General features: G+C 38.3%; 2 protein-coding genes across 4 annotated transcripts in view; both read left to right on the top strand.

Moving 5' to 3' along the window:
• LOC307155522 (NACHT domain- and WD repeat-containing protein 1) overlaps positions 1 to 4,168 on the top strand; it is a 29,908-nt gene extending 25,740 nt beyond the window's left edge. For all 3 annotated transcript variants that reach the window (XM_079866218.1, XM_079866217.1, XM_079866216.1), the window contains exons 28-31: positions 26 to 232; positions 425 to 519; positions 1,346 to 1,470; positions 1,732 to 4,168. In XM_079866218.1, the coding sequence (XP_079722344.1) occupies positions 26 to 232; positions 425 to 519; positions 1,346 to 1,470; positions 1,732 to 1,985 (681 nt within the window). In that variant the 3' untranslated portion in view covers positions 1,986 to 4,168. The remainder of the gene's footprint in view (positions 1 to 25; positions 233 to 424; positions 520 to 1,345; positions 1,471 to 1,731) is intronic.
• On the top strand, positions 2,602 to 10,859 carry LOC307155524 (macrosialin-like). The gene is made up of 6 exons (XM_079866221.1): positions 2,602 to 4,210; positions 5,569 to 5,987; positions 6,146 to 6,265; positions 6,788 to 6,857; positions 7,478 to 7,648; positions 10,678 to 10,859. The coding sequence occupies exons 1-6, from the start codon at positions 4,165 to 4,167 to the stop codon at positions 10,815 to 10,817; spliced, it is 966 nt and encodes a 321-aa protein (XP_079722347.1). The 5' UTR covers positions 2,602 to 4,164; the 3' UTR covers positions 10,818 to 10,859.
• Positions 10,860 to 26,532: the final 15,673 nt, after the last annotated feature.

Below are 26,532 nucleotides of genomic sequence, written 5' to 3'. Positions count from 1 at the left end.
CACTGTTCTCTGTGTATCACTTCAGGTGGTCATATGCTCATATTTTGCCCATCATCTCAACGTCTTCAGTGTGGTTTCTGAGGAGCATTTGCACACCCTTGAGGACAGCTGGTCCCTTTTGAGCCTCCGTACTGCTGCAATCACTCACTCAGGAGGGTACTTGGTGGTCTCCAACTACAGTGAGGCCCAGCATGCTCCATACCTCACCCTGTGGGACACACAACAGGGCAGGGTATGCTAATCATCAGGGCCGCATCTCTTTAATAATATGTCTTACTTTTTTCTTTTCAGTAGTGTTTTCTTTACTCAAAAGAAAGTGGGCACATTGCCAACTTCAGGTCCAACAGTAAAATCTTTTAATTTAAGATGCAATTCATCTTTCTCTTTGCATCCTGTAAGCTGAAAATTCCTTTTATACATAAAGGTGCGGAAGAGGTTGAAAAATGAACCTGGAATCTGTTGCATCGCTATAAGCGACGATGCCTGCAGAGTGGTTTTCGGCATTTCAGGATTCAACAAGTATGTGGCACCCCAGTATCATAGCTTTTTTTACAGTGTTCGTACAAGGTGCTTAAAGAACTTGAATTAGACATTTTTAAATTTAAGTCCTGGAAAACCTTGAAAAACAGCCATATTTATTAAAAGGTAATGAAAAGTGCTTGAATTATTGAAAGAAAATTAGTGTTTAATTTTATTGATAAAACAATATTTTCATGCAAAATTGAAGCACGTCTGATATAGAGCCATTTCGCATGGCTATGAGCATGATATTGCTCATATAAATATCCAAGTATATGATACAGATTTCATTCTTCATGTAAATCCAGTAAATCCAATACAGTATATTCATGAGAATGAATAAGAAAGCGATATCTTTGTCATTGAAAGTATACTTTCAATTGTTAAAGTAACCACAGTCATTGCATGTGCTGCACTTTATTTGTACCATTTTGTTTTATTAGTTTATTTTTATTTGTCCATCCTCCCTTTTTTAGAATTTGAAAGATAATAAAGATATTGTTTAACAAGTGAGATCTCTGATTGTAGTCCTTCAAAACCAAAAAAGTAGTGCTTGAAAAGTCCTTGAAAGTCCTGGAATTTTATTTTACAGTATCTGTACGAACCCTGTTCAGATAATATACACTTACCAGTCAAAAGTTTGGAAATTAAAATATTTTTGAAAGAATTTTCTTGCTCACTTATGTCAGATGTTTAGTGTATGTAGTCTATTTTAGTTTTTATATACATGTATCTCTTTAAAAAAAAAATTATTAAGAACATTGGTTATTGTTGCATTTATCATGGACATTCTTTAGAAAAATACCCTTTTTTTTCTAAAATTCAGGCTGAAAGTATGGGAGCCGTTCCGGAGGAAGCATAAAACCATCTCTGGTTATGGAAGTTTAAATCTTAACTGGTCCAGTTTGCTTTTTATCACTGAAGGACAATCCAAGGCTATTTTATTATCAGGTACCTTTGACCATATTTGTGTTGGCTTGCTCTAGATGCTATCCGTTTAATCTAAGAAATCAAGAAATCATTTAATCGAGAAAAACATTCAAACTTTGGCAGTCTAGTATGGTGGTGAGAGGATTTAATAGGATCTTCACAGTAGGATTTGTTTTGTGTTTAAGTTTGATTGACATACTAGGAAGATATGTTCTTTTTCCACAAGCCTGAAAGAATATGCGAGAATACATATTTCAATACTTTGAATTATTTGTTCAACAGATGAAGTGAGCATGTGGGACCTGGACAATGGGACGTTGTTGTCTTGCTTCACACCTGATTCTAAGGTCCAGACCATCTCTTTACTTGGACCCAACAACGGCACACTGCTTTTGGGCTTTAGTGACATGTCTACTCTAATCACCATGACGGTCAGCCAACAAAATGCACACACAAAATCCAGCACTGCTTGTGGGAAAGACCTGTTTGGGGAATCCAGCAGTAGTGAAGATGATGAAGAAACAAACAAGAACTGATTGGAAGAGCACTGGACCAGTTAAATGTACTGTATAATATAGGTTCTTTGTCAAGAATGAATTCAGTCTGAATGGAAATATGGGGCTTTATGATCTCTGGCATTCACTTTGTATTGATCTTAAGGATTTTTTGGAAATTTTCTTGTACACAGAATTTTCAAAGCACAGTGTGGAAGGTAGACATGTGACTGCTGTCTTCATGAGAAATGCAATGTATTCCGATCAGCATTTCCAGTGCTTGTTTTTCCACATGCTATGAATTTACCAGAACTTCCCCGTCTTGCCCTTAGCAGTCATGAGATCCTGAGGTTACAATAAAACAAATCTCACCCCCCCCCCCCTTTTTCTTTACTTTATATTATTTCAGTGTATTTTCCTAGACTTCAGATGTATGTAGATTAACATAACAAGATGTAATCGCAAGTGTGCATACTTTGACAGTCCATTTTCAAGTGTATAGTAAGACGTGCTTAAAGAGACTCTCCTTCCGTAGCTGTCACCCATGCTGTGCATGAGTCAAAATTTCACTTCCTGCATTTCTGTCACATGAATGATGAGCAAAAACACTTCCTGCTTAACTCAATCTCTAAGGAGTTTTTTTTTTCTTTTTAACAACTATAGCTATTTGCCTTAAGGCAAATAAAATTAACTGATGCCATTTTGTTTCATTTCCTTTGTAATTATCGATTTATTTAAAAGCTTCTGTCTTTATTTATTAGCAAGTAGGAATCAAATGTAAGATCAGGACCTCACCCATTTTGTTTAATTTGCACTTGCTGATATGGCTCTTGTCTTGTCTAAGTTTTCAGTTTACACACTGTAGAAATGCACTATTTGCAGTAAAAACAGGATTTATTGACTCTGCGAAACGAAACTGACCAAATAACAGGGGGGTCACTGAGGTAAAGATGTGATCTTAAAATGGCGGCCCCCTTGAGTCAACCCATGTGTAATAATGCTGCCTTCATGTGCTTCATCACTTCCCACTTCTAAAGTCGTGATTAAGAGCTCATCACATTCAAGTGCTTTGTTGTTGGATAGAACACCAGGTTTATTCCTGCCTATTTTTGGAAAAAATCATATTAAATCCAAAATTATATTTAACGTCCCATTCACCCAGCCAACCTAGGCTGGTTGGTTGGTCTTAGCTGGTTTTAGCTGGTCTTTTAGTTGGTCTCCCGGCTTGACCAGCTAAGACCAGCCTGGCCATCTAAATAAAGTGTCCAAAACCCCTCTAAAACCAGCCAGGGAGACCTACACTGGTTGTCTGGTTTCAGCTGTTTTTCCAGCAGGACTGACAGTGACAACTGACAATATGAACATCCACCATGCTAACTAGATGGTCAGCTTGCTGTCGATTCTGGAATTTCGGTCAAATACGGGCTATTTTCGCTGTACAATATGCTTTAAATGATTATTCGTATTTGTAAATTAATATCTTTAATTACAAGACAGGTGACATAGCTGTTGCAGAAAAATCTAATAAAGAATAGTAGTCACAGCAGCAATCGTTCCCATCTCCGCTCTGCCATGTTTAAAGTTTATGGCCTGAATACCCGGGAGCCCCGAGCTTCCCAGTGGTAAATACGACTTGAGAGGTCGTATAGTGTCCAATTTTTACCTACTGTAGGAAACTAGCATTTACCATTATTCTGATAGCACGTGAAGGCAGCATAAAAACTCTACAGGTCATGGGAATATATGTGGTTTTAATTATAATTTTTACAAGAACATTTTTAAACATTAAACTTCAAAAGAGGGGAAAAACAACTAAGAACTTGGTTGCCACATAATATAAGATTCTCAATGAATATCTGTATTAAAGATGATAGCCACAATATAAATGTATCATAAAAGCAGTTCTTCTAAATGTTCCAACAAGTAAAACCGACAGCGAGACAGTGACAGAATCCCATATCGTCTGTTAATTTTCGTTTTCTCCAAAGCAAGCTAACACAGTCACTGTATTGAATTTCAAGGACGCTTGTCTCACTAGCTGTGATTGGACAAACACTCAAAGCTAGTGTGGTAAAGAACTTCCTTTACCTTATGAGTGGTTTCGTTTCAGAGGAATAAGTGCGCTGTGTTACAGGCTTTCGACACCAGTTTCTTGCGCTGCTTTACTGCTGACGATCCAGACAGTTTTTTGTGTCAGGTACATCGGAATCAAGGCGTAAAAATGAGACACGGATTATTATTGATCGCGCTTTTCATTGCTGCAACAGGTAAAGTGCACTATTTTACATTATTACTCGCTTTGAAAGGAAATGTTAAATGATGCTGTGTGTCCACCATTAATTAAACACTGTATGATTTAGCCTAACACCTACTGACATACTGGATCGCACTGCACTGGAACTTGAAAATAATAATACAAATAATAATATGGTAGGCTACTAGCTACATGTTTTAAAAAGTGCAAGCCATAAAACTGACTGGTTTCATCAATAAGGAAGTGACTGTGCTGTAGGCTAACATACAACTTCTCGCAAATCTGTAACCTATATTTAATTAATATTTAACTTTTGTGATTAGGTTATTTTTATTCATGAGAACGATAACAGCGTTTTTTTAATTTAAAAATAACGATATTTTTTAATAACAGCGAAGAGATTTATTATTTGACATACTTTTCGATTTCCATGCATGATTGAAACAATGCTATAAAGAGAAAGTGAGGGTCAAAATGTTGTAGGATGAGGTCAAATTTTGTAGTTGCGTCAGAACATTATAAAGAGTAAAGAGCAAGAAATAATAATAGTCTGAAATGTTTTTGTCTTTAAGTTGTGATGGTGTAGGCTAGTTTTCTTCCCTTAATATTTAAAATGGACTGACTAGTCCAGTTCAGAAGTGAAAACTCTCAAGTGTACAAAAACTGTAGCTGGGGTGGTACCCTTTCAAAAATACACCTTTGTACTTAAAGAGTGCATATTAGCACTTTAAAGGTAGGCCTACATATTGGTACCAAAACTGTACATATTAGTACATAAACGATATATTACATTTTTTAAAGGGGAAGGGGATTTAAGGTTTATTGGTACACTTTTTCCCAGTCATCTCAATGGCAAAAAGTGACCTAATCAACCTGAACTTCCCCTGAACCCCCTACCGTCCCAGTGACAGCTTTTGGGCCATTTCTTCTGAGAGTGTACCCAAGTGTAATTTTTTTTTTTCTTCTACTGGTAAACGAACTTTACGTAAAGTAAAGAGAGTGTGAGTTATTTTGTCAGCACTTTCTGTTATGCGACTAATCTAAGGATCACACATCACGTGAAATCGGCTGAAGTGAATTATCACATTTCCCTATTGGGAAATTGTGAAGTGTGTACTTGTGACAGCGCGCGCACTTGTTGGGAGGAAGTGAATGTATGTAAACACCATGTGCAAAACAGATGGAGGCCCTCTGTATAGTGTGTACTTTTTTTCTCAAAAACGTTTACCTAGCTAAATATGTTTTATACGGGTAATTATTATTCATTTTAAATTATGAATCTTTTGTTTTGCCACTGAATTCTTTTGCCAGATGTAGCTCACGCTTGGGAACAAATTTTCTCACATTCCTTGTCTGCATCTTTTTCCTCAGCTCTCACCTCAGGTGAATATAGTTCAGCTTTTATGGCCAAAACGAACACAACAACCCCCCACCCGAACACAACAACCCCCCACCCAAACACAACAACCCCCCACCCGAACACAACAACCCCCCACCCAAACACAACAACCCCCCACCCGAACACAACAACCCCCCACCCGAACACAACAACCCCCCACCCGAACACAACAACCCCCCACCCGAACACAACAACCCCCCACCCAAACACAACAACCCCCCACCCAAACACAACAACCCCCCACCCCCACCCGAACACAACAACAGCCCTTCCACCATCACCAACGCCACCCACCAACATGACAAAGGGGAGTTATAATGTTACTGATAAAGATGGCAATATCTGTATTCTGGCTGACTTGGAAATCGGGATCCGTGTGAACACCAAGGAGGTAAGAAGCTTTCTGTTGGAGTGATACATCTACGGTACATCCAAATGCGATTCCTGCTTATTATATCTAAATCACTTGTATCATTCTCACTGTCTACCTTGTCATTTCTCCATATTCCATATAAATATTATCCATCTGAAACATTTCTGTCTTTCTAGGTTAATGGCACGTTCATTGTTCAGCCAAGTAAAACTACTACCGATGGACAATGTGATGGGAAAATGGCTAATATCATTCTCGGTTTTGATGAAGGCGAAATTTCCCTAAAATTTAAAAATGTAAGTTTGTTTATGGATTTTCAAAAATAGCCTATTCAAAACAATGTTGTCATGTATGATGAAATGTAATCAACAAGATCTAGAAGATTTCTTTTACCATTGTACTTAGTTTTTATCAGGCTAGTGGTGTTTTTTGCAAAAAGAATTGATGTATCTTTCTGTACAACCTGAGTTTGTGTGGTCTGAAAACAGAACTTTGAGGCACTTTAGGAGGAAGTATTAAAATACTTTGTTATTTATTATCTCTGCCTAAGCCACCTCCCACAAACAATGTAACCAATAAGCTCACAGGGAGGCACCCGCTGTCTCAGCTGATTGATTATGAGATGGTGACCCACATCATATCAGTATGATGCAGTTATGTAGATAATGTTTGTTACTCAGGTGGTTTATTGCTTGTTACAGGATTGTTGTTGTGATTTGAAAATTGTGTGATGGTTTTATAATACATTATGGTTCTTATTCTATTGTGTTTGTGTATTTTTGGATAATATTCTAATGATCTTTTTTTGGACTTTCCAGGATGAGACAAAAAAAAAGGTCTATGCCGAGTTAGTGGAGTATGATTTGAACTATGCTTTCAAATATGGAGGTAAATTCCCTGCCATATGACTGGTCCAATTTGCCTTATAAAACACCCACAATTACACACACCCTCAATTTTCAGCAATTTATTCCCAGGACTTTCAACTGTTACCTGTGTAGTTACACAGTTTTTGTATTGGGCATCTAAACAAAGAGGTTAAATATTAGTATTGGTCTTTTTTTTTTTTTTTTACTTTAATCAATTATGTATAATTTTTTTTACTCATTGGTTCCTCAAAAATCTACTGAAAACAGAATTCTTGCTTGAAAATTCTTTTAAAGTGATATAAATAACCAAGCCTCAATAAAACAAATAAACACTCGGCCATGCTGGTCAACCAGTTTGGCAACAGTAAATGTCACATGCTGACAAGGAAGTATTACTATCATCTTGGTTACAGTAAATGTGTCCTTTCCCTTCCAGTGAAAAATCCATGTGTGAATGCATTTCATTTTGAATTAAAAAACAATATGAACCTCGCATAAAGACTAGTTTTTATGTCCATGTGAATACATTTTCCCTATTTCAAACGAGTTGTAGTGGAAGTTTTGACTATAATTATGACTATTATTGTTACAATTTCGTTTGTATGTTTGATCAAATTATTTTTATTTTTGTCAACAAAGCAATGGGAAAGTACTCAGGGAAGAACAAGTCTCTTGAGCTGTTTTCCGCGGATCCGGGTCACTCTTACTCCTGCAGTTCTGAGGCCGTGTACATGGGGAACGGTGTGAGTCTAGTTCTGACCAATTACAGACTTCAGGCCTTCAACATCAAAAACAAGGGATTTGGCACAAGTAAGTACAGAGTAATGACACTTCAATATCTTAAAGCACCCCATCCTTGTAGTCCTTAAAGAAACCTCTATGTTACACTCTACATCAAGTTATGTTGCTATTTGGACTATCCTCTTTGCCTTTTTTATGCACTGTATAGCTTATGTCCTGGTCACAGTGATCTTACCAAGTAAGACATGTTCCTGGATCACCATATTTTGTGTCATATCCCTAACTCTACCCATAAATTATCCCTAAAATTAGAGGGAAATGATGGTGAATAACACTGATGTAGAAGCACTGGGTGTAAGCCTTAACGTGACATAAACTGTAAACTCAAATCTGATTGGTTGATTGGAATGTTGTTCCAGGATCAACAAAGATGTTGCACTTAGTGAAATCACATTCACCATTATGTCCTACATACTTCGTACAGCTTGTTTACAAAGATTGTTGCAAATGTGGCAATGCAAATGAGCTAGTTAGACCAGCCAGATGACTCTAAACAACCAGTGCTAAGAAAAAGTAGGCCTGTTATAAAGTCCAAAGGCTACCTAACATATTATTAACTAATGTGGATGCATGTTTTTTTTTAAATCATATGAAAATCTGCTACTTTTTTAAATAGCTTTTTTTATTATTTGACATGACAACTTTAAAAGTCATGAAAATTAAAGGAGAAGTTCACTTTTAAAATGAAAATTCTGTCATCATATACTCACCCTCATGTTGTTTCAAAGCTGTATGAATTTCTTTCTTCTGCTGAACAGAAAGGAAGATATTTAGAAGAATATCAGTAACCAGACAGTTTTTGGGTCCCATTGACTTCCATAGTAGGAAAAAAATATACTATGGAAGTCAATGGGACCCAAAAACTGTCTGGTTACTGATATTCTTCTAAATATCTTCCTTTCTGTTCAGCAGAAGAAAGAAATTCATACAGCTTTGAAACAACATGAGGGTGAGTATATGATGACAGAATTTTCATTTTAAAAGTGAACTTCTCCTTTAAATTATTATCTGTAATACAACTGTAACTGAGCAGTTGTGTCTGCAATTTTGGCCACCCATTTAAGTATTATGTATATCTGTATCTACTAAATTATTGCTATTTTAAGACTGGAAAACACTACACAACTTTTGCCCAGATTCAGTTTGGATGAGTCGACGCTAGTTGCTGAAAGTCAGAGCCAGTCTTCAGATTTGAGTTGACAGAAAATTGCATAGTGTAAAATGATCACAGACTTTTGTTTCTTTTAGTTTCAGACTATAATTCCGTCCAGTCAGAGAATCAAACATGTTTTATATTGTTTGTTGTTTAGTGTTGGATTCCCAGTTTTTCCTGAACCAGGGTTTCTGCACATTTTTTAAAGTCAAATTTAAGACTTTTTAAGACCTTTTTAAGACCCGAAGAAATCAAAATTAATACCATGCATTAGGGGTGTGCAATATTGACAAAATATGTCTCGATCGATATTTTCAAAGTTCTGTTGGTAATAATTAGATAATATTTTACTGGTTGTGTTTCTGTGCTTGGTGCCATGGCTGGTTTAGGCCTGTTGTTGACAGCTTACAGCATATGAAGATATTCATATTTTTCATATTCTATGCAGTGGTCAGTTCACAGCAGTGACAGAAATTAACATTTTTTATTAAGGGGTAATATTTGCCATCTTAAATTGATTTCCAGGGGCATGTTCACCTATATATTGACATTTGTAGATGTATGCATCACCTTTTATGTCAAATTCTAACATTCAAATTAAATTATATTAGAATAATTACACAATACCACTGTTACCAGTCAAATTAAATCATTAAATCAAAATCCATCTTTGCAGTGCAGAGGTGACACAGTGGCGGCATCAGATCTGGCATTAATATATTTACACTGCATTTACAATTGCATAAATAAAGCTATGAGATTGTTAAAATTAGAAATCAGTTCATATTTAACATTCTAATTAAAAAGTACTCTAAATGTGAAACTAAAGCTGCCAGTAGGTGGCGGCAAGTCACCTTTTTAATAAATGAGAGTCATTCATTCAACCGATTCGTTCGGCTGATTCATTCGGGAAAGAAGCAAGTGATTGTTCATTGAATCATTAAATTGATTTGTTTAAAACGCGGATTCCAGTCAAAACCTCATCGCTGTCTGTTGCATTGAGACTCTGCTGTGGCTTCATTTTGAAATTCTCGTCAGCGAAATAAAGTGAAAACAAACAATATTGACAATACTGTTTATAAAATTTTACTCACAATGTTAATTTATTGTTAATTACTGTTATATAAATGAATAATCACATTTGCAATTGTGCACGGGAAAATGGAAGTCTTGCTGATGTGATATTGTAGGTCTATGATAACAACATAATATGATATAAATATGAGACAAAAACTCATGGGAACAGAGCCTACCTAACGTTATAACTGCACACATCACGCAGTGAAAGCACGAGAAACAAAAGCGATGTCAGCTCACAGTGCCTCGTACATCGTTAAAACAATGATTACAATATCATAATAGACAATACACATCGCACACCACTACGCACATAAAGACTGAACTTAGAACTGACATTTACCAACTCACTTCTTCTCTCCTCCTGTTTCGCGTGCAGGAGATGGACGAAATGCTGCCGCGAATGACGCGAAATGTCACGTGAACAAGCAAATCCACAAAGAAAGAATAATAAATAAAAAAAGTACGCTAATTAGATGGTTCTAATTTAGAAAACGTTTAGATATGTTTAAGTCAAATTGCCATCGAAAATTTAAGACCTTTCATAAGTAAAAATAAGACATTTTAAGACTTTTAAAGGCCTTAAATTTTAAAAATCTAATTTAAGACTTTTTAAGACTTTTTAAGGATCCGCGGACACCCTGTGAACCACTCACAAAGTTGGCAAGTTTATGCCTAGTGTTTTAAAAATTAAGTGTTGTGTGTTCCAGCCTTTAATTGTTGCCTTTAAAACTAGAAAATTGACTCTGTTTTTGTTTCTTCCAATGAGATACAAGTTCACTGTGCTCTGTTTGTGTTTGTCCAACAGCTGATCTATGCAAGGCTGATAAACCGGACTACCGCGTTCCCATCGCCGTGGGCATAATCCTCATCATTCTCATCGTCATTGTAGTCATTGCTTATCTCATCAGCAGAAAACGGAGAAGTAATGGGTACCAGTCACTATAGAGGCCTATAAGTCCTGATTTATACCAGCGATTCAGGCTTACAGGAGATTTAATGCTGTTATGTACGTCTTAAGTGAATGTTACTCATATACTGATGATGAACATGGATGGCTTAGGATCTGTCCAAACAATGTTTACTATTCAGAGACCGTATGCCACATCCTAACACAAGCTGCAATCATACAAACAAATGGCTAAGTTAGTGCATGCCTTATTTAGCCTACCTTCATAAACTTTTTTGAAAGAACCTAACCTAATCCTGACATTACAGAAGGATGTGCAAAATCTACTTTTGCTCCATCTTGTGTAAGTGTTCTTTTCTGTAGGTGCTCTTCACTGCTTGTCTCATGCATTGCATTTTCTGTGATTGGCTGATCAGCCAATGTTAATCTGATTAATATGTCCAAATTTGGTTTCAAACCAATAGGCTGCATAAAAGGGAATTCAGTTGCTCATGTTTATGTTGGGATATATATTGGCCTTCACTGTGTTTTGTAATTAATAATAGAAAGGAATTTTCTTTCTGTTGTGCTTGTTTTTTCCCTTTTTTTTTTTGCAAACTGAAACTTTACTATACTCTATTGTGATCTGATTCCACTGAATAATGGGAATAATGTGTAATTTGAATACATATAATAAATAATTTGTCCCTAAAAATGGCTACTATTTTAATATTTAGATTTAAATAAAAAACGTAACACACAATGTCATGGTAATGCATGTATAAAGCTGGTCCTGATTTGTCTTTCTCACTCTGTATTGCGTTACGTGAGTTTTCGTAGTTTACTCGCTTTAATTAATTTCATGTGTATTACCTTTTATATATTAGTGCAAAAAAATGAAGATTTTTGTTCACTTGACTGCTAATTCTGTGGTGTAGAAATGGAAGAGGAAGAGTTCCCCCTCAAGCATTATTTTTGGCAGTGTGTTATGTGGCGGCGCAGATGCAGAATCATGCAAAAGCGTATTCAGAACAGTTTTCTATTCATTTGACCCAAATATGAGTCCACGCTTTGACAAAATAAATAAATAAATAAAGCAACATATCTAAAATCATCCTCTCAATTATTATTATTTTTTTTTTATTTGGTTTTGGTTTTCAAAGCATCGTTTTGCTTACTTGAAGGCAACCTTAGCGTGATATTGGCCTCTATTGGATAGTGGTGGGGTGTGTGAGAGACTAAAAAAAGTGTAGTTAGTAGCTGTCAACCCTCCCGTTTTTTCCGGGTTTCTCACGTATTTAAGCTCTTTTCCCACTGTCTTCCCGTTTTAGTATTTTCCTATAAAATATCCCGAAAAATGAACATTTCAACATTCATCTTTCTGTTGCTATCCCTCTGCAAAACTGCAGCATTAACTAAGCGAGTTGTGAAGCTAGGTCTAACGTGACTTTGCTTACAGATTGGCATGAAATCGTGCTCTCACAACAACCACGCTGTTATCTTAAAAAGGCCAATATCACGCTGAGGTTGCCTTCAAGTAAGCAAAACGATGCTTTGAAAACATCTGTTTTTCTGGAAGGGCAAGAGGCAACAGGACAACAGTACAGAGACTGACAGGTCCGATGGAAGGGCTAACATTAATGTTATGAGAGTAAGTTATTAAAATACGGGATATTTTACAGGAAATTTTGTCCACATACTGGTCCCTGGTTTCCCTATTTAACGTATCCCGGTAAATTCCACATCCTTTTCGGGATTTTAACATCTTTTTTCTTTCTCCCAACTCTGCTTCTCCTCGTTCGACTTGCTGTATGTTTACATTCGCGAGGCCATCAACATGGCCGCCACGCCAAGTATGACGTCACGACGCCCAAGCCCCCCCTCCGCTTCCGGCTCATGGGACCTTATTTCGGAAAAAATATGTATGGAAGTCAATGGCGAGAGATAACTTATCTTTTTATTCCGTCTGAACTGTGCCCTGAACTACACATATGATGTTTGCCAATTTAAAAGGTAATTATGAAAGTAAAGAAAGTCGCAGTTTGTCATAAAACAGAAGAGTAACGTTTAGTTTTATGTGAAAATTGCTCAATGAACTACATCTCTTGTCTCGCACTATGTGCGTCACAAGATCCGTTGCTCGTATGTGTGTATTCTGGCTCAAAACACTCAGGCATGACGGCGTAACGTTACGATTATAATGTAAGACTATAGAAACAATGACTGACGTTAGCTTCAGTAAAGTTAGCTTCATTCATTGAGAGAAAAGGTATGACGTCGCGTGTGCGCCTTCTGGGTTTGTAGTCTTTGTAATTACGTATTTTCACAGTCTTATACCTCAGCAGTTTTATATCAAGCTGCGACTTTCTTGACTTTAAAATGTATCTTTTAAATTGACAAACATCATATGTGTAAATCAGGGCACAATTCAAATGAGATCAAAATATTTGTTGTCTCTCGCCATTGACTACCATACAATGTTTTTCCGAAATAAGGTCCCATCAGAGAATGTCTAATATGGCGAGAAGTTTCACTCTCACTACACTTCCGGCTTCTGAACTGGTTGCAGTTCCACTCTGATTCCATATGAGGGCGCTCACATGACGAGTGCAGAATGAATGGAGGTCTATGGCAGTATACCCCTCAAAATCCACTTTTCTCAGGATATAATTTTTTGTCTACTAATTTGAATGTTGTATTCGAAAGGAGATGCAAAAAAATTACACATTGCTGGGTGTTAGATTTTTTAGAGTCACTTATTTGCTTTAAAAAGTCTTTTAAAGTGTCAATGACGTCATACACATCGTACGACCAGAGATACTGCTTTATGGCAATCCTTCAGTTGCTTTGGTGCTTTCGCGCTCTGCACTTTATTTTCTCTAGAGGCATCGACAACACAGCTGACACAGGTAAATACACGTGCTAGAAGAGTTTTTGTTTTGTTTGTTTCTGGTCCCGCTTCGGATGCCACGATGCCATCAAGCGGTATCTCTGGTCGTAATCAGTCCTTCACTGACCAATCGGCGTTCATTAGCAGAATGCTAGCGTGTTATGGGCAACAACAACTCAACCTGTAAGAAATCAAAACGACATAAGTACTCGTTCATTCAACTTTTGACCTAAAACCCATGTTGAACTTGCAAAACTTACAATCAAATCTGAGATTTCTCAACGGCAATCGGGTGAAAGAGACAAATTTAGCCGTCTAGCCCCATTGACTCCCATTCATTTTGCACTCATGGCGATCGCCCCCAGTGGAGCTCTGGTGGAACTACAACCAAAATTCGGTACAATAGGACTTAATAGGGAGTGGGCAGGCTCTCCGTAGACGGGCTCTGGTCCCATGGTGGTCGACCGGAAGGGGAGGGACTTAGGCTCTCTATTAGCTAAGCCTGACGATTCTATTCGTGAGCTCTCAACCGCTCTCAACCAATGATGCACTGAAGCTACACAAGGACCGCCTTCCTCATTTCCATGTTACACAAAGAAATGTAAAAATAAATGAATCAATAAATAAATAAATGTAAAAATAAATGAATCAATAAATACATAAATCTATAAATAAATGAATGCATGAATAAATAAATTTAAACAATAAATGTAAGAATAAATATAAAAATAAATAAATAAATAATTAACGAATAAATAAAAGTTAAAACGATTTTTAACAAATGTAAAAATGTATAAAAGCAGAAAATAATACATTAAGGGGAAAAAATAATACAAAAATGAATTTGATTAAAAATGATCATATTTATTTTATCAAGTAGTTTATTTCTTTCTTTATTTTCCTATTATCACATTTATCAATCTATCACATTTATTTTCCTATTATCACATTTATTTATCTATTTATCACATTTATTTATCTATTTATCTATTTATTTATTTTTTTAATTTCTGCAGGTTTGGTCCTCCATAAAATGCCTCAGAATCAAGCCTCAGTCAAGTCAAATAAATGTTTATTCATTAGGCTATATTTGCTTTTCACACCATCTAAAACACTCAAAACGTACTCGATTACTAACGTAACCTCGGTTCCCTGAGAGTAGGGAACGAGTATTGCGTAGATAATACCCAGTGGGGAAACTCCTTTCCTCGAGAATATTGAAGCCTATATTTAAAACGCAGTGCAGCTGCACAGCGAGCATCAGCAGAGCGATAAGCTCGCCCATTGGCTGTACTGCGGCAACTGCACAAACCTATGGCGAAGCGGCTCTGACGTACGAACGAATCAGGCAGCTTGGCGTCCAGCACGCCAGAACTGGCCCCCTGGGCGAACAGTCCGAGGTACCCAGAAAGACACAAGCCACAAATCAAAAACTCCCAAAGGGTAATGAATCTCAGCGAGAACCAGACATGAGTCGACATATAAGAGGTCTGGAACCCCTCCAGTGCCAGACAAGCTCTATATTATAAGTTACCCCTTGGGACAGGTGCTTATGGACATTAATAGTGCTTAGACATCGTCCAATCAGACTATTATACTGAGAGAACCCGAGCTTGCAACCAGGGTGCCTCTAGATTATAAAATCTGATAAATGTGGCCAGGACCATGAAGAGGCCATGCCTCTTGTAGAATGGGCTCTAACGCCTATGGGACATTCCTGGAGGGCCACAGAGACTGTGGGCCACTAGACTGTGAGACTGTAAGCCAGGGAGATGGTGTCCACAATCCATCTTGATAACCTCTGCTTCGTGACCGGTAACCCTTTGGTCCGGTCTCTGAAGCACACGAAGAGCTGTTCCGAGTGCCTGTACGGCGCAGAACGCTCCAGATATATTTTTAGGGCTCTGACTGGACAGAGCAGATTAACCTCCCCGTCGTCAACCGAGGGGGGGAGTGCCGACAACGTGATGACCTGTGTTCTAAACGGGGTTGAGAGCACTTTGGGTACGTAACTGTGTCTCGGTTTGAGTCACCCACACCGAATTCTAGGAAGGACGGGCCCATGGAGAGTGCCTGTAAATCGCCTACCCGCTTAACTGACGCCAGAGCCAAGAAGAGAGCAGATTTTAGCAAAAGAGGCTTTAGATCAGCCGACTGAAGCGGCTCAAATGGTGGCCCCTTCAGAGCCCCCAGGACCGTGGAGAGGTCCCATGCTGGTATAGAAGGGGGGGCCGCGGGGTTCATCCTTCTGGCCGCTTTGAGGAAACAAACAACAAGGTAGTTTTTCCCCAGTGATCGGCCCATTACAGGGCCATGGTAGGCTGCTATGGCTGCCACATATACTTTGAGCGTGGAGGGGGAGCGTCCCACATCCAAAAGCTCTTGAAGAAAAGAGAGTATCACTGGTACCACACACGAACGTGGGTCGAGGTCCCTAGCTGCGCACCAGCTGGTGAACACTGACCACTTTAGAGCATAGAGGCGCCGAGTAGAAGGCGCTCTTGCCTCAGTGATGGTATTTAGTACTCCTTCTGGGAGGTCCCAGGATACCCGTTGAGGGGCCACACATGGAGAGTCCACAAGTCGGGACGAGGGTGCCAGATCTCCCTGTTGGCCTGCGTGAGGAGGTCCTTGCTCACAGGTATCAGCCAGGGGGATGTGTTCGACATCTGCACCAGCGCTGGGAACCAAACTTAGGTTCTCTAGAGGGGGGCTACTAGAAGGATCGCGCATCTGCTCTCCCTGATCCGCTTGGTGACCTGTGGTATCATCGAGACAGGGGGGGAACGCGTAGAGAGGGATCAAAGATCAAAGATCCCTGTTCTTTGAAAAGAACGTTGCGCAGTGAGTGTTGCTTTCTGAGGCGAAAAGGTCGACCTCCGCCCTTCCGAACACACTCCAGATCAGATGGACTGTCTGAGGGTTGAGAGACCACTCTCCCAGGGGGGTGTTGTCTCGGGACAGCATGTCGCACCCCGATTTTGAATGCCCGGGACGTGAGCAGCTCTCGGGGAGAGCAGCTTGGTTTGTGCCCAGAGGAGGAGGTTCCTGGCCATGACATACAGGTTGCCTGATCTGAGACGGCCCTGGCGATTTATGTAGGACACTACCGACATGTTGTCCGTTCGGACTAAGACATGGTGTCCCGCCAGGTCTGGCAGAAACGCCTCGAGGGCTAGACAAACCGCTCTCATTTCGAGGCAGTTGATATGCAAACTCTTTTCTGGGCTCGACCAGAGGCCGGAGACAGGCTTGTTCTCGTGCAGCACTCCCCAACCTAGGTTGGAGGCATCTGTGGAGATCACTTTCCTCCTGGAGGCCACACCCATGGTCACACCAGACTGGTGTGACACCATGGAGCCAGGGCTATGAATTCTTAATTGAAGAGACTCTCAGCAGGATGTAGATTACTAATTTACTGAAGAACTTGGGCATACATTTGTGGTTCTGTAACAAATTATACAACAGAAATAAAAAATATTAATATACATACATATATTCCACAAATATAAACATCCATTTAAATAATTAAAGAGTAATCAGTCTAAATATTTCTAACAATTTCATTAATAAAGCATTGAACCATGTTAAGTGATTATTCTGTACATCTCCACAAGAGGGCGCTACTACCACGTGAATGCTGTTTAACAGGGCATGCAATATGCATGAGCAGCTGATCATTTCACGTTAATAATCATCTCTAAATCACACTAATATCCAACAATAACGTGTTGTATAAGATATACACAAGCATCTCACATCAACATAATGTAGAAACACTATAGACTACATGGTATTACACAGGTAATCAAGCTATGCTAATTGGCTACTTTTCATAACATAAGAATAAACGGACGATCTCTAAACAATAAACACGAAATACAGACAATAATCACTTACTGTACATGCACGCAAACAGTAACCCAATATTAACTCTGGCGATCAAGCACCGATGGTGGAATTGCAATACAATAATAATAATAATAATAGCTTGTTAAAAAAACATCCAATTTCGCGCATGCGCGTCAAACAAACGTCATCGCACTACAGGCTGCAGAGCGTCGTATTTTCAAAAATAATAATACAGTCTCGTATTTTTTTTCTTAGGCAGAGAAAACGTAAATAGTAAGTGTGAATTCATAAAACTGTTTTATATAACATGTTTACCAGAACATAACATCCAAATGTGTTTAATGTTGTAACAGTTTTTTTTAACTGTTTTTTCTAGGCCGACGTTGTTTTCCAGCCGTTTATCCCGCTCCTCTATTCAAATCTTGCGCGCTGACAGCGTCCGGCATTTTCTGTGAGATTTACATCAGACGAAGGTAAGTGCGAATTCATAAAATCATTGTAAATAACAAGTTTACCATAACACAACCGCAAAGTTTTTCAATGTCATAATTTTTCTGAACCGTTTTTTCTAGGCCACTGCCTGTCTGCGCTGACAGCGTCCTGTGTTTTCAGAGAGATTACCAAAAAGTAAGATTAGCCTAAACGTTGTTGATTTAAACTGAGTGTGTTTATGTTGTAAAATTAGTCTAGCTATCTTAGCTAGATTGAGAACTGTTAACTGGTACTTAGCAACTACTACATACATTTCTAAGAAGTTATAGCTATTTGTTAAATATTCACTATGTGCTAGGCTAGCACCAAGCATGCATTTAAAAAAATCACTGCACGCAATTGGATAACCCCAGGCTTGGGAGGATTACTTTAAAAATGTATTCCGTTACAGTTACAAATTACTTAATAAAAAATGTATTCAGTAACATAATCCAAGTACTATAATATGAAAGTAATGTAACTGATTACTTTTGGATTACTTCAAGGCCACATATATAAATAAAGTCAAGCAAGAAGAAATATTATACAAAATTTTTTTTTTAAAATTATTATTAGATTTATTATGGTCCAGTGTACAATATTTGCAAAATGTACACACAGGCCTGAATATATATTTATGTAAAGGGATATACAGACATCTAGTGGCTAATGTATGGTATTACAGATTATTTTGTTTTATTTTTAACTAATTTTTAACTGAAAAATAAAAACACAACATTTAAAATTTTTACACAATCTACATATTAGTTTATTTTAAAATAGGCCTACATGTTGACTAAAGCCGTGATCTTTCTTAATTTGCCTGACTGAACTTGGGGCGTTGGCAGTGGGAGTTCCCCTACGTTACCTAGTGACAGTGAACATCCCGTTACGTGAGAAAAGATTAAGAAAGGACATTTTGGGTACTAAAAAAGCTACTCTCCTAATTTCTACAAAAATTGCAGCGGAATTTCCATGAATTAAAAGCGATTTAACTGCAGGCAGCATCATTTCTACTAGCAGCAGTGATTCAATCTGCGTCTGAGGAGCGCGTGGCACACGTGAGTCATTACTGGCAACAGAACCAGGAACTACTGTATAATCAAGCAGCGCTTAATATAGTGTTATTATGCCAAAATACATATTTATTTAGTTTTAAATGAAACCATTGTAATCCTGAAAGTATTCCCCCTTTTTTCAAAATGTAACTATAATCTGATTACAACGTTTTTTGACGTAACTGTAACGGATTACAGTTACTGGATTTTTGTATCCTGATTACATAACGCCGTTACATGTATTCCGTTACTCCCCAACCCTGGATAACACTATGACCAATCACAACAAGCCCCATATGCTTAGCTACCAGCTGAGCTAACTGGTAGATTAGACTCTTGCCGTATCCAGTCGGCAAAACAGACAAAAAGCCAAGTCTAAGTCGTTCATTGTAGCGGCCAAAGCCGTTTCAAACAACTGGAGCCCGTTGTTCGTACGTCGCTAACTCAGTTAGCTGGATTTGATTGTTGCCGATTTGGCATGATCTTGAATTGTTTGGTTCTTCGACGCTCATCCTGGACTTGTTGTCATAGCAACAGGTGCGCAAGCTTAAACCTGCTCGGGAGCAGGCTTATTTCATGTTAACAGGATTAGACTGCGGCTTCTTAAGCGGAGCTGATACGGGAAGTCCAGCGCAGCACGATTTTTTCTCGTGACTCGTGAGATTGTCGTTTACATTATTAATTTGTTGGAAACGCACATTTTCGAGTTGTCGGAGTCGGGCTTTAAAGCAGCACCAGGTAACTTTTCAACCTTCATAATATATTTCCAAGACTCTTGTGATGGTACATCGACTTACAATAGGTTGAATGACACGTCTGCCATAGCCTGACGGGGTCTGTATCGTTTTTAATCATACTTTTAAACTTCGGGGTTCGGGTAGTAACCCGAGCACAAAAAGAACTACAAAATTCGACTGCTTTACGGCATAGGCTACCTCACTTTCCCCAACACGTCCTCACATGCTGTTGGACTTGTAAGTATATTGCTTATATTGTATATCATTCGGACAAGCTTTCACTCGTTGGTGTAAGCTAAAAAGCACCTGGCGTTCTTGTTGATGGATTAGTAGACATCTTCGGAGGCTAGCTGTGCTTGTTCGATGTCCAACGATTGTAACGCGTTGTGTTTATTCCCCAATCGAACTCGTGTAACTGTCTGTAACACGTTCTACCGTCCACAGCATTACTTGATAGACAAAAATAGGACAAGAATGAGCATCAAACAGAAACAACCCGCTTACGGGGTGTTCGAGGCGCACATACAATACAGACTGCCGACAGTTAAACAGGGCGCGCGCAGCTCTTAAAGGGGACACACCTTATTCCACTCGTTACAGCTTCCATCCGACTGAACAGGGACCTGTATACAGGGGGGAGGGGATCAGGCCGTGAGTGAAGAGACTGCTCTGCGCGAGTGGTATTTACGACAGTAACGTTAAAGGGATACTCCACTTTTTTCGGAAATATGCTCATTTTACAACTCCCCCAGAGTTAAACAGTTGAGTTTTACCGTTTTAGAATCCATTCAGCCGAACTCCGGTTCTGACGGTACCACTTTTAGCATAGCTTAGCATAGATCATTGATTCTGACGAGTCCAATAGCATTTCTTTCAAAATGACCAAAGAGTTTCAATATTTTTCCTGTTTAAAACTTGACTCTTCTGTAGTTAAACCGTGTACTAAGATCGACGGAAAATGAAAAGTTGCGATTTTCTAAGCCTATATGGCTAGGAACTACTCTCATTCCGGCGTAATAATCAAGGAACTGTGCGGCCGTACCATGGGTGCAGCAGGCGTAATGATATGACGCAGCGCCTGAAAATAGTCCCCAGCTCGGTAACTTCTTCCAACGTGACCGGGACTAAGTTTGTCTAACCTATTAGAACTATTTTCAGGCGCTGCGTAATATCATTACGCCTGCTGCACCCATGGTACGGCCGCACAGTTCCTTGATTATTACGCCGGAATGAGAGTAGTTCCTAGCCATATAGGCTTAGAAAATCGCAACTTTTCATTTTCCGCGATCTTAGTACACGGTTTAACTACAGAGGAGTCAAGTTTTAAATAGGAAAAATATTGAAACTCTTTGGTCATTTTGAAAGAAATGCTACTGGACTCGTCAGAATCAATGATCTATGCTAAGCTATGCTAAAAGTGGTACCGTCAGAACCGGAGTTCGGCTGAATGGATTCTAAAACGGTAAAACTCAACTGTTTAACTCTGGGGGAGTTGTAAAATGAGCATATTTCCGAAAAAAGTGGAGTATCCCTTTAAATACAAGTAGTCCACAGCGACTCTAGGGGTCGTTGTTTGACCAAAACGGAATTCCTACCTAGTGGGGCTTTAACTACAGCACAAACTGTTGGCATTGCCCTAAATAAGATTATTTGCGAGTGGCTCTTTCCTTTACACTATTGGAGATGCGGAGAACTTGATGGAAAGTGCTGTCTGTCGTGTCATTCGGAGTTTACCTGGTGCTTTTAGGTTTAAAAAACAGTTTTAGGTTTTTTTGTGGCATTTCCAAGCCACTTAAGACCCAATGTTGTAAAGCAGTTTTTTTTTTTTAAGCTATCATAATTTTTTATGAAGATCATGCAATCATGACCATGCCGATTACAGCTTGTGTCACTCAGGCTTCAGTAACGTTATTGGTACCATAGACCAGGGGTTCCCAAACTTTTCCATTCCAGGACCCACCTAGACAAGAATAATCTATCTCAAGACCCACCAAAATATAATAATATAGACTAATAATTTTATTTGACAGTAGGCCCAGGACCTAGAATTTCAATACTAATATTTATGCTGCGAGTGTTGTTAAACTCATTGCGTTGTTCAGCGCAGAAAACGCTTTCGTGCTCGTGTGTGTACATGTGAAATACTTTTTATATATAGGCTATATTTTTTGCATTGTAGCAAAATGCATGCAAGGGAACGCAAACAACGCACTCTTACGACGACCATATCTCTGAAAGACAACAGTGCTGTGTTGAACAGACGACAGAGAAATCAGTGCGATTTGTTTCATGAAGCGCGCGCTTGCGACATGTTGTGTTAACAATTTCAGCGGTTCATTAAGCGGTTCTGTGCCCATTATTAACAAGAAGAAACTCGTTTACTCCAATCACTGCTCTGCATTCTGCATGAGATCGCATTACACCGGATAATTCAAATGTCACGAAAGGCTGATTCAGGTCTCCGCTGCGTTTCCCAAAAGCATAGGGAGCTAAGCTGATCGTAGAGACCATAAGTGGCAACGGTTTTACGATCTACTTAGGCATACGATGCTTTTGGGAAACGCAGCGCCTTTCGTGACATTTGAATTCTCCTGTGTAATGCGATCTCATAGCGATTTCTATTTAACGTTGGTACATCGTGCAAAATGTCTGTGTGTGTGTCATTCATGAAACGTAAATTTAGCTGCAGCCAATAGTGACTGCGCGACCCACCTCTTCCCAATCTGACCCACAGTTTGAAAACCCCTGCCATAGACTATAGGCTAGACCATAGACTGCCATCAAGGCCTCAATGAAGGGGATTATGTGAACAGAAAGGGGGTTCACAATGTAAATGTGCAGCCCAGTTACTATTGTGATTCTTAATATTCCAGATTAGTAATATTATATCAAATAAAAAAAGGCAGTTGACTAAAATCTTCCATATCACAAATGTGAAAGCAAAATGGCCAGGATCATTCTGTATATGACTTAGCCTAAGAATTTTCAGAGATTCACATTTATTCACATTATTTGAAAGTGGTAAGGAAAGTTCCACAATTAAATATCAAGCTCACTGTATTACATACACTTATGCTGATCCTAACAGAACTGCATTTTTTCATAGGTGATTATGACATGTTCCTGCAGACAGGTGTTTTATGACCCCATTCCCTGACCCAAACCGGTTACAATGCAGCTCTAGCCAGGACAAGGGCACACAATGAAATGAACTTTGGCTAACTAAAGGGAAGATTACACAACATTGCCAAAAAAAAAACACTTTTCATTAAATGTTTAATAAAAGACAAATATGCTTAGTTCCTTGAGTTTTATTTCAATTGTTCTTTGTAAAGAAAAGCCAGTGGTCAAGTGCCTGCAACAAGAGATATTAGACACATGCCTCATGCAACAAATAAAAAGGAAAAGTTGGCTATACACTGCCCACCTGTAGGCCTATGTCTCCTCTGTCTGTGCAGACTCTTCTGTAGGCCTTTCTGTAGATGTAGAATCCTGCAACTTATATTGCAGCCATAAAGCATACAAGTATAAATTAAGTAAAGTTATTTATGCACTTGCAGGTAGGCTAGTTCCTCCATATGACAGTTATCTGAGAGGGTTTATTCACTGTCCAGTGCAATGGAAACCAATGGACATTACAAAGTCTTATACTTTCTTTACTTTGGAAAGTTAGAAAATGTCCACTTACTGCACATATTTCAGCCACCACTTTCTTGGGAACAGATACAAGTGTTGGTGTATTATGTAAAAGTGCACAAAAGAGGAAAACACAATGTCATTACAATGAACTACACTCTGGAAAAATGTGATCAATAACTCATGGCAAAATATTTTTACATTAACATAAGTTTATCAGTTTTCACTTTCACAAGTCAAAGCAATTCATCATTACTCAAGATTTAACAGTTGAAATGACTATACGGCCTTAATTTAATGCAGCAAAAATTATTTTACAGTGTAGGCTACTAAGATCTTTTCTTTCTTTTTTTTCTCAGCCTTTTTCTTGGTTGCTTTTATAAACAGACAACCATTTATTTAACAGTGCCTTTTATAAAAGAGACTATAATATAACTAAAAATTACCATTATGTCGAATAATTTTGTACTTCACTTTTATTTGTTCCCATGTTCTAGTGTGGTGACTCTGACATTACAATGAACAAAGTAATTATGCAATTATTAAAATACAAATATATAGGCTAATAAGTGATAAAAACATCTAACATGGCCACAATTTAACGGATTTAAATTGTCGGCTACTTTTTGCCAGCCCTCTCTCCTGGCTTTTGCAGACTTTGAGGTGTTCCCTGGCGTTTTGATTAAACATTAAAATTCCAAATAAACTTAGACTATTAGATCTTGCTCTGCTGAGGAGAAAAACTGTGTGCGCTCTTTGGCCACACTGAACAGCCAATAGCAGTGTTGCTGATCAGTGTTTCTATTATCGATACATATCCCCTTTTAAACCAGCGCATGAACGCGCAATTATCTTAGATAACTCATTCCAGCTATACTAATCATATCCGGCAGGTGTGTTCGAAGAACCTAATTAGCCAGATCATGATTAGCACGATGATATCATCTTGGATGTGTAATTTGATCTCGGATGTTTTAAGCAACGTACGAAGAACGGGCCCCTGGTGTTCATTCATAGCCATCTTGCAATGTTTACTAATGACTTCGACATCACAGCGCTGTCGTCATCTGTTTAGCCTCTGGCCTGCCTATATCTGATAACCCGATGTGATTGGTGCAGCTCGGATACAAGGGCATATAATGAGCATCATTACTAGACGCCAGAGTAAACTCGCTGAGCAAATTCAACTTGTGCTCTTTCGAGAACTCCAGGATATGATATTATGGTCGTAGAAAGTAGTATTCTCATAATATGAAGCTGTATTTGTAATCTGAAGATACATTTCTATAACTCTGATTGATTTTAAAATGTAATTTTGGCTGCATTCCCCCTGAAATGGGTCACAGTCCAGCAGTATTGTTTTTTTAAAAAATGAACATGCTTTTTCATGAACATGCATTTACTGCATGGATGGAACTAGACATGAAGTATCTAAAATACATGTGCACAATTCAGTTGAATGATGAAGTTTCCTTTAACTGTTTGCTTAGCACAGGATTAATTTATAAAGCAAACTGTACACTGAAATATCCAGAACATTAACATCAACACTAGGCGTGTTGCCATTACAGATTTGCACAAAACTTTTGCGATTTTTTTCTAAATGTCGACAAAAAACAATTGCGAAATGACAACTAGACATGAAGTATCTAAAATACATGTGCACAATTCAGTTGAATGATGAAGTTTCCTTTAACTGTTTGCTTAGCACAGGATTAATTTATAAAGCAAACTGTACACTGAAATATCCAGAACATTAACATCAACACTAGGCGTGTTGCCATTACAGATTTGCACAAAACTTTTGCGATTTTTTTCTAAATGTCGACAAAAAACAATTGCGAAATGACGGCGTTTCCATTAACCGATGTTATTCAACTAAAACGGAATTTTCTCCTCTCGCGATAAGTCACTCCAAAAATCATGGCGACAGATGTTGATAGGTTTATGTATATCTCAGCCACTGCACTGGCCATTATTATTAATCGAAGGAGACGTATGTGTGTCATCCAATCATTAATGTTAAGGAAAGACCCTTATACTTGGAGCGGCTGGTGTTTCTGTTTTTTTTTTACCTCATATCTGCTTCGAGGTCTTGATTGTGGCATTACTTTGAGGTTTAGAATTCAGTATTCCTGTAATTCTTTTGTCTTTTATGAATTTAATAAATAACTCTGTCTCGTATTCTGTCCAAACATACCGCGTCATCTATGTCAGGTGACCTGTAAATGCGCAAAAACTGTTTCCATTGCAGTTTTGCGAAAAATTTCTTTTTCGAATTGCCTGAAAAACCACCTCATGCGAGCGTAAAAACTTTTTTTGCGATAAATGGTAGTTTTTGCAAAATTGACGTGTTTCCATTGGGCGTATTTTCAATTCACAATTTCAGTTTGCACAATTTGAAGGGTATGGAAACGCGGCTACTGATAAGAGTATGATTAATCTGATGCACGTAAAAGGTTTTTTTTTTTTACTATAGGCTCTCAGCCACTGATTCGTGCTCTCAACTCGTTTTCTTTCAGGATTATCATTGGCTAATAGAAAGAAAAGTTTTTTTTTTTTTTTTTTTTTTTTAATAGCATTTTATTTAAAATGAAAATCAGATCAAGACCGATCACGTCATGATCTATTATCTCGTACAAGTCTGTGCAGTGGTCAAAATTGTGAACAGCATAAGCCTACGTAAAATAACCTCCGAATCAACAAACAAACAAACTATCCGAATACATAATCGATTCTCGATTCTCAACGCCTCAGAATCGAGTCCCAGCCCTATCAAATACAGTACTTAAGGAAGAACTGCAGCTGACTTTTGATTCATGTGAGGCAGAAAAGGTGTGTTTTAGCAACGTAGGCTACTTATAAATATATCATATTTGTTAAAGTGCAGTGTAAATTTCTCTCCTTTTGTTTGTTTCAATGTTCTAGTAAGTGTAGAAATCTACAATGTACTTAGTTTTATTATGATGTAATTTACTGTGTATTTATATTTTTTAGGCCAGGTGGTAAATGCTGCCATTCTTCTTGAAAACTGTTGCTCCTCAAAGAACAGAGTCATCAATCAGGTAATGCACAGAGAAAGACATTTCTATTATCATATGTCATGTTGCATCACTCTAACCTGTGCTTA

Source organism: Squalius cephalus (genome assembly GCF_949319135.1).
Source record: "Squalius cephalus genome assembly, chromosome: 3".
Taxonomy (NCBI): Eukaryota; Metazoa; Chordata; class Actinopteri; order Cypriniformes; family Leuciscidae; genus Squalius; species Squalius cephalus.
The sequence above is the reverse complement of the archived record's forward strand: the minus strand, read 5'-3'. Positions and strand labels throughout refer to the sequence as shown.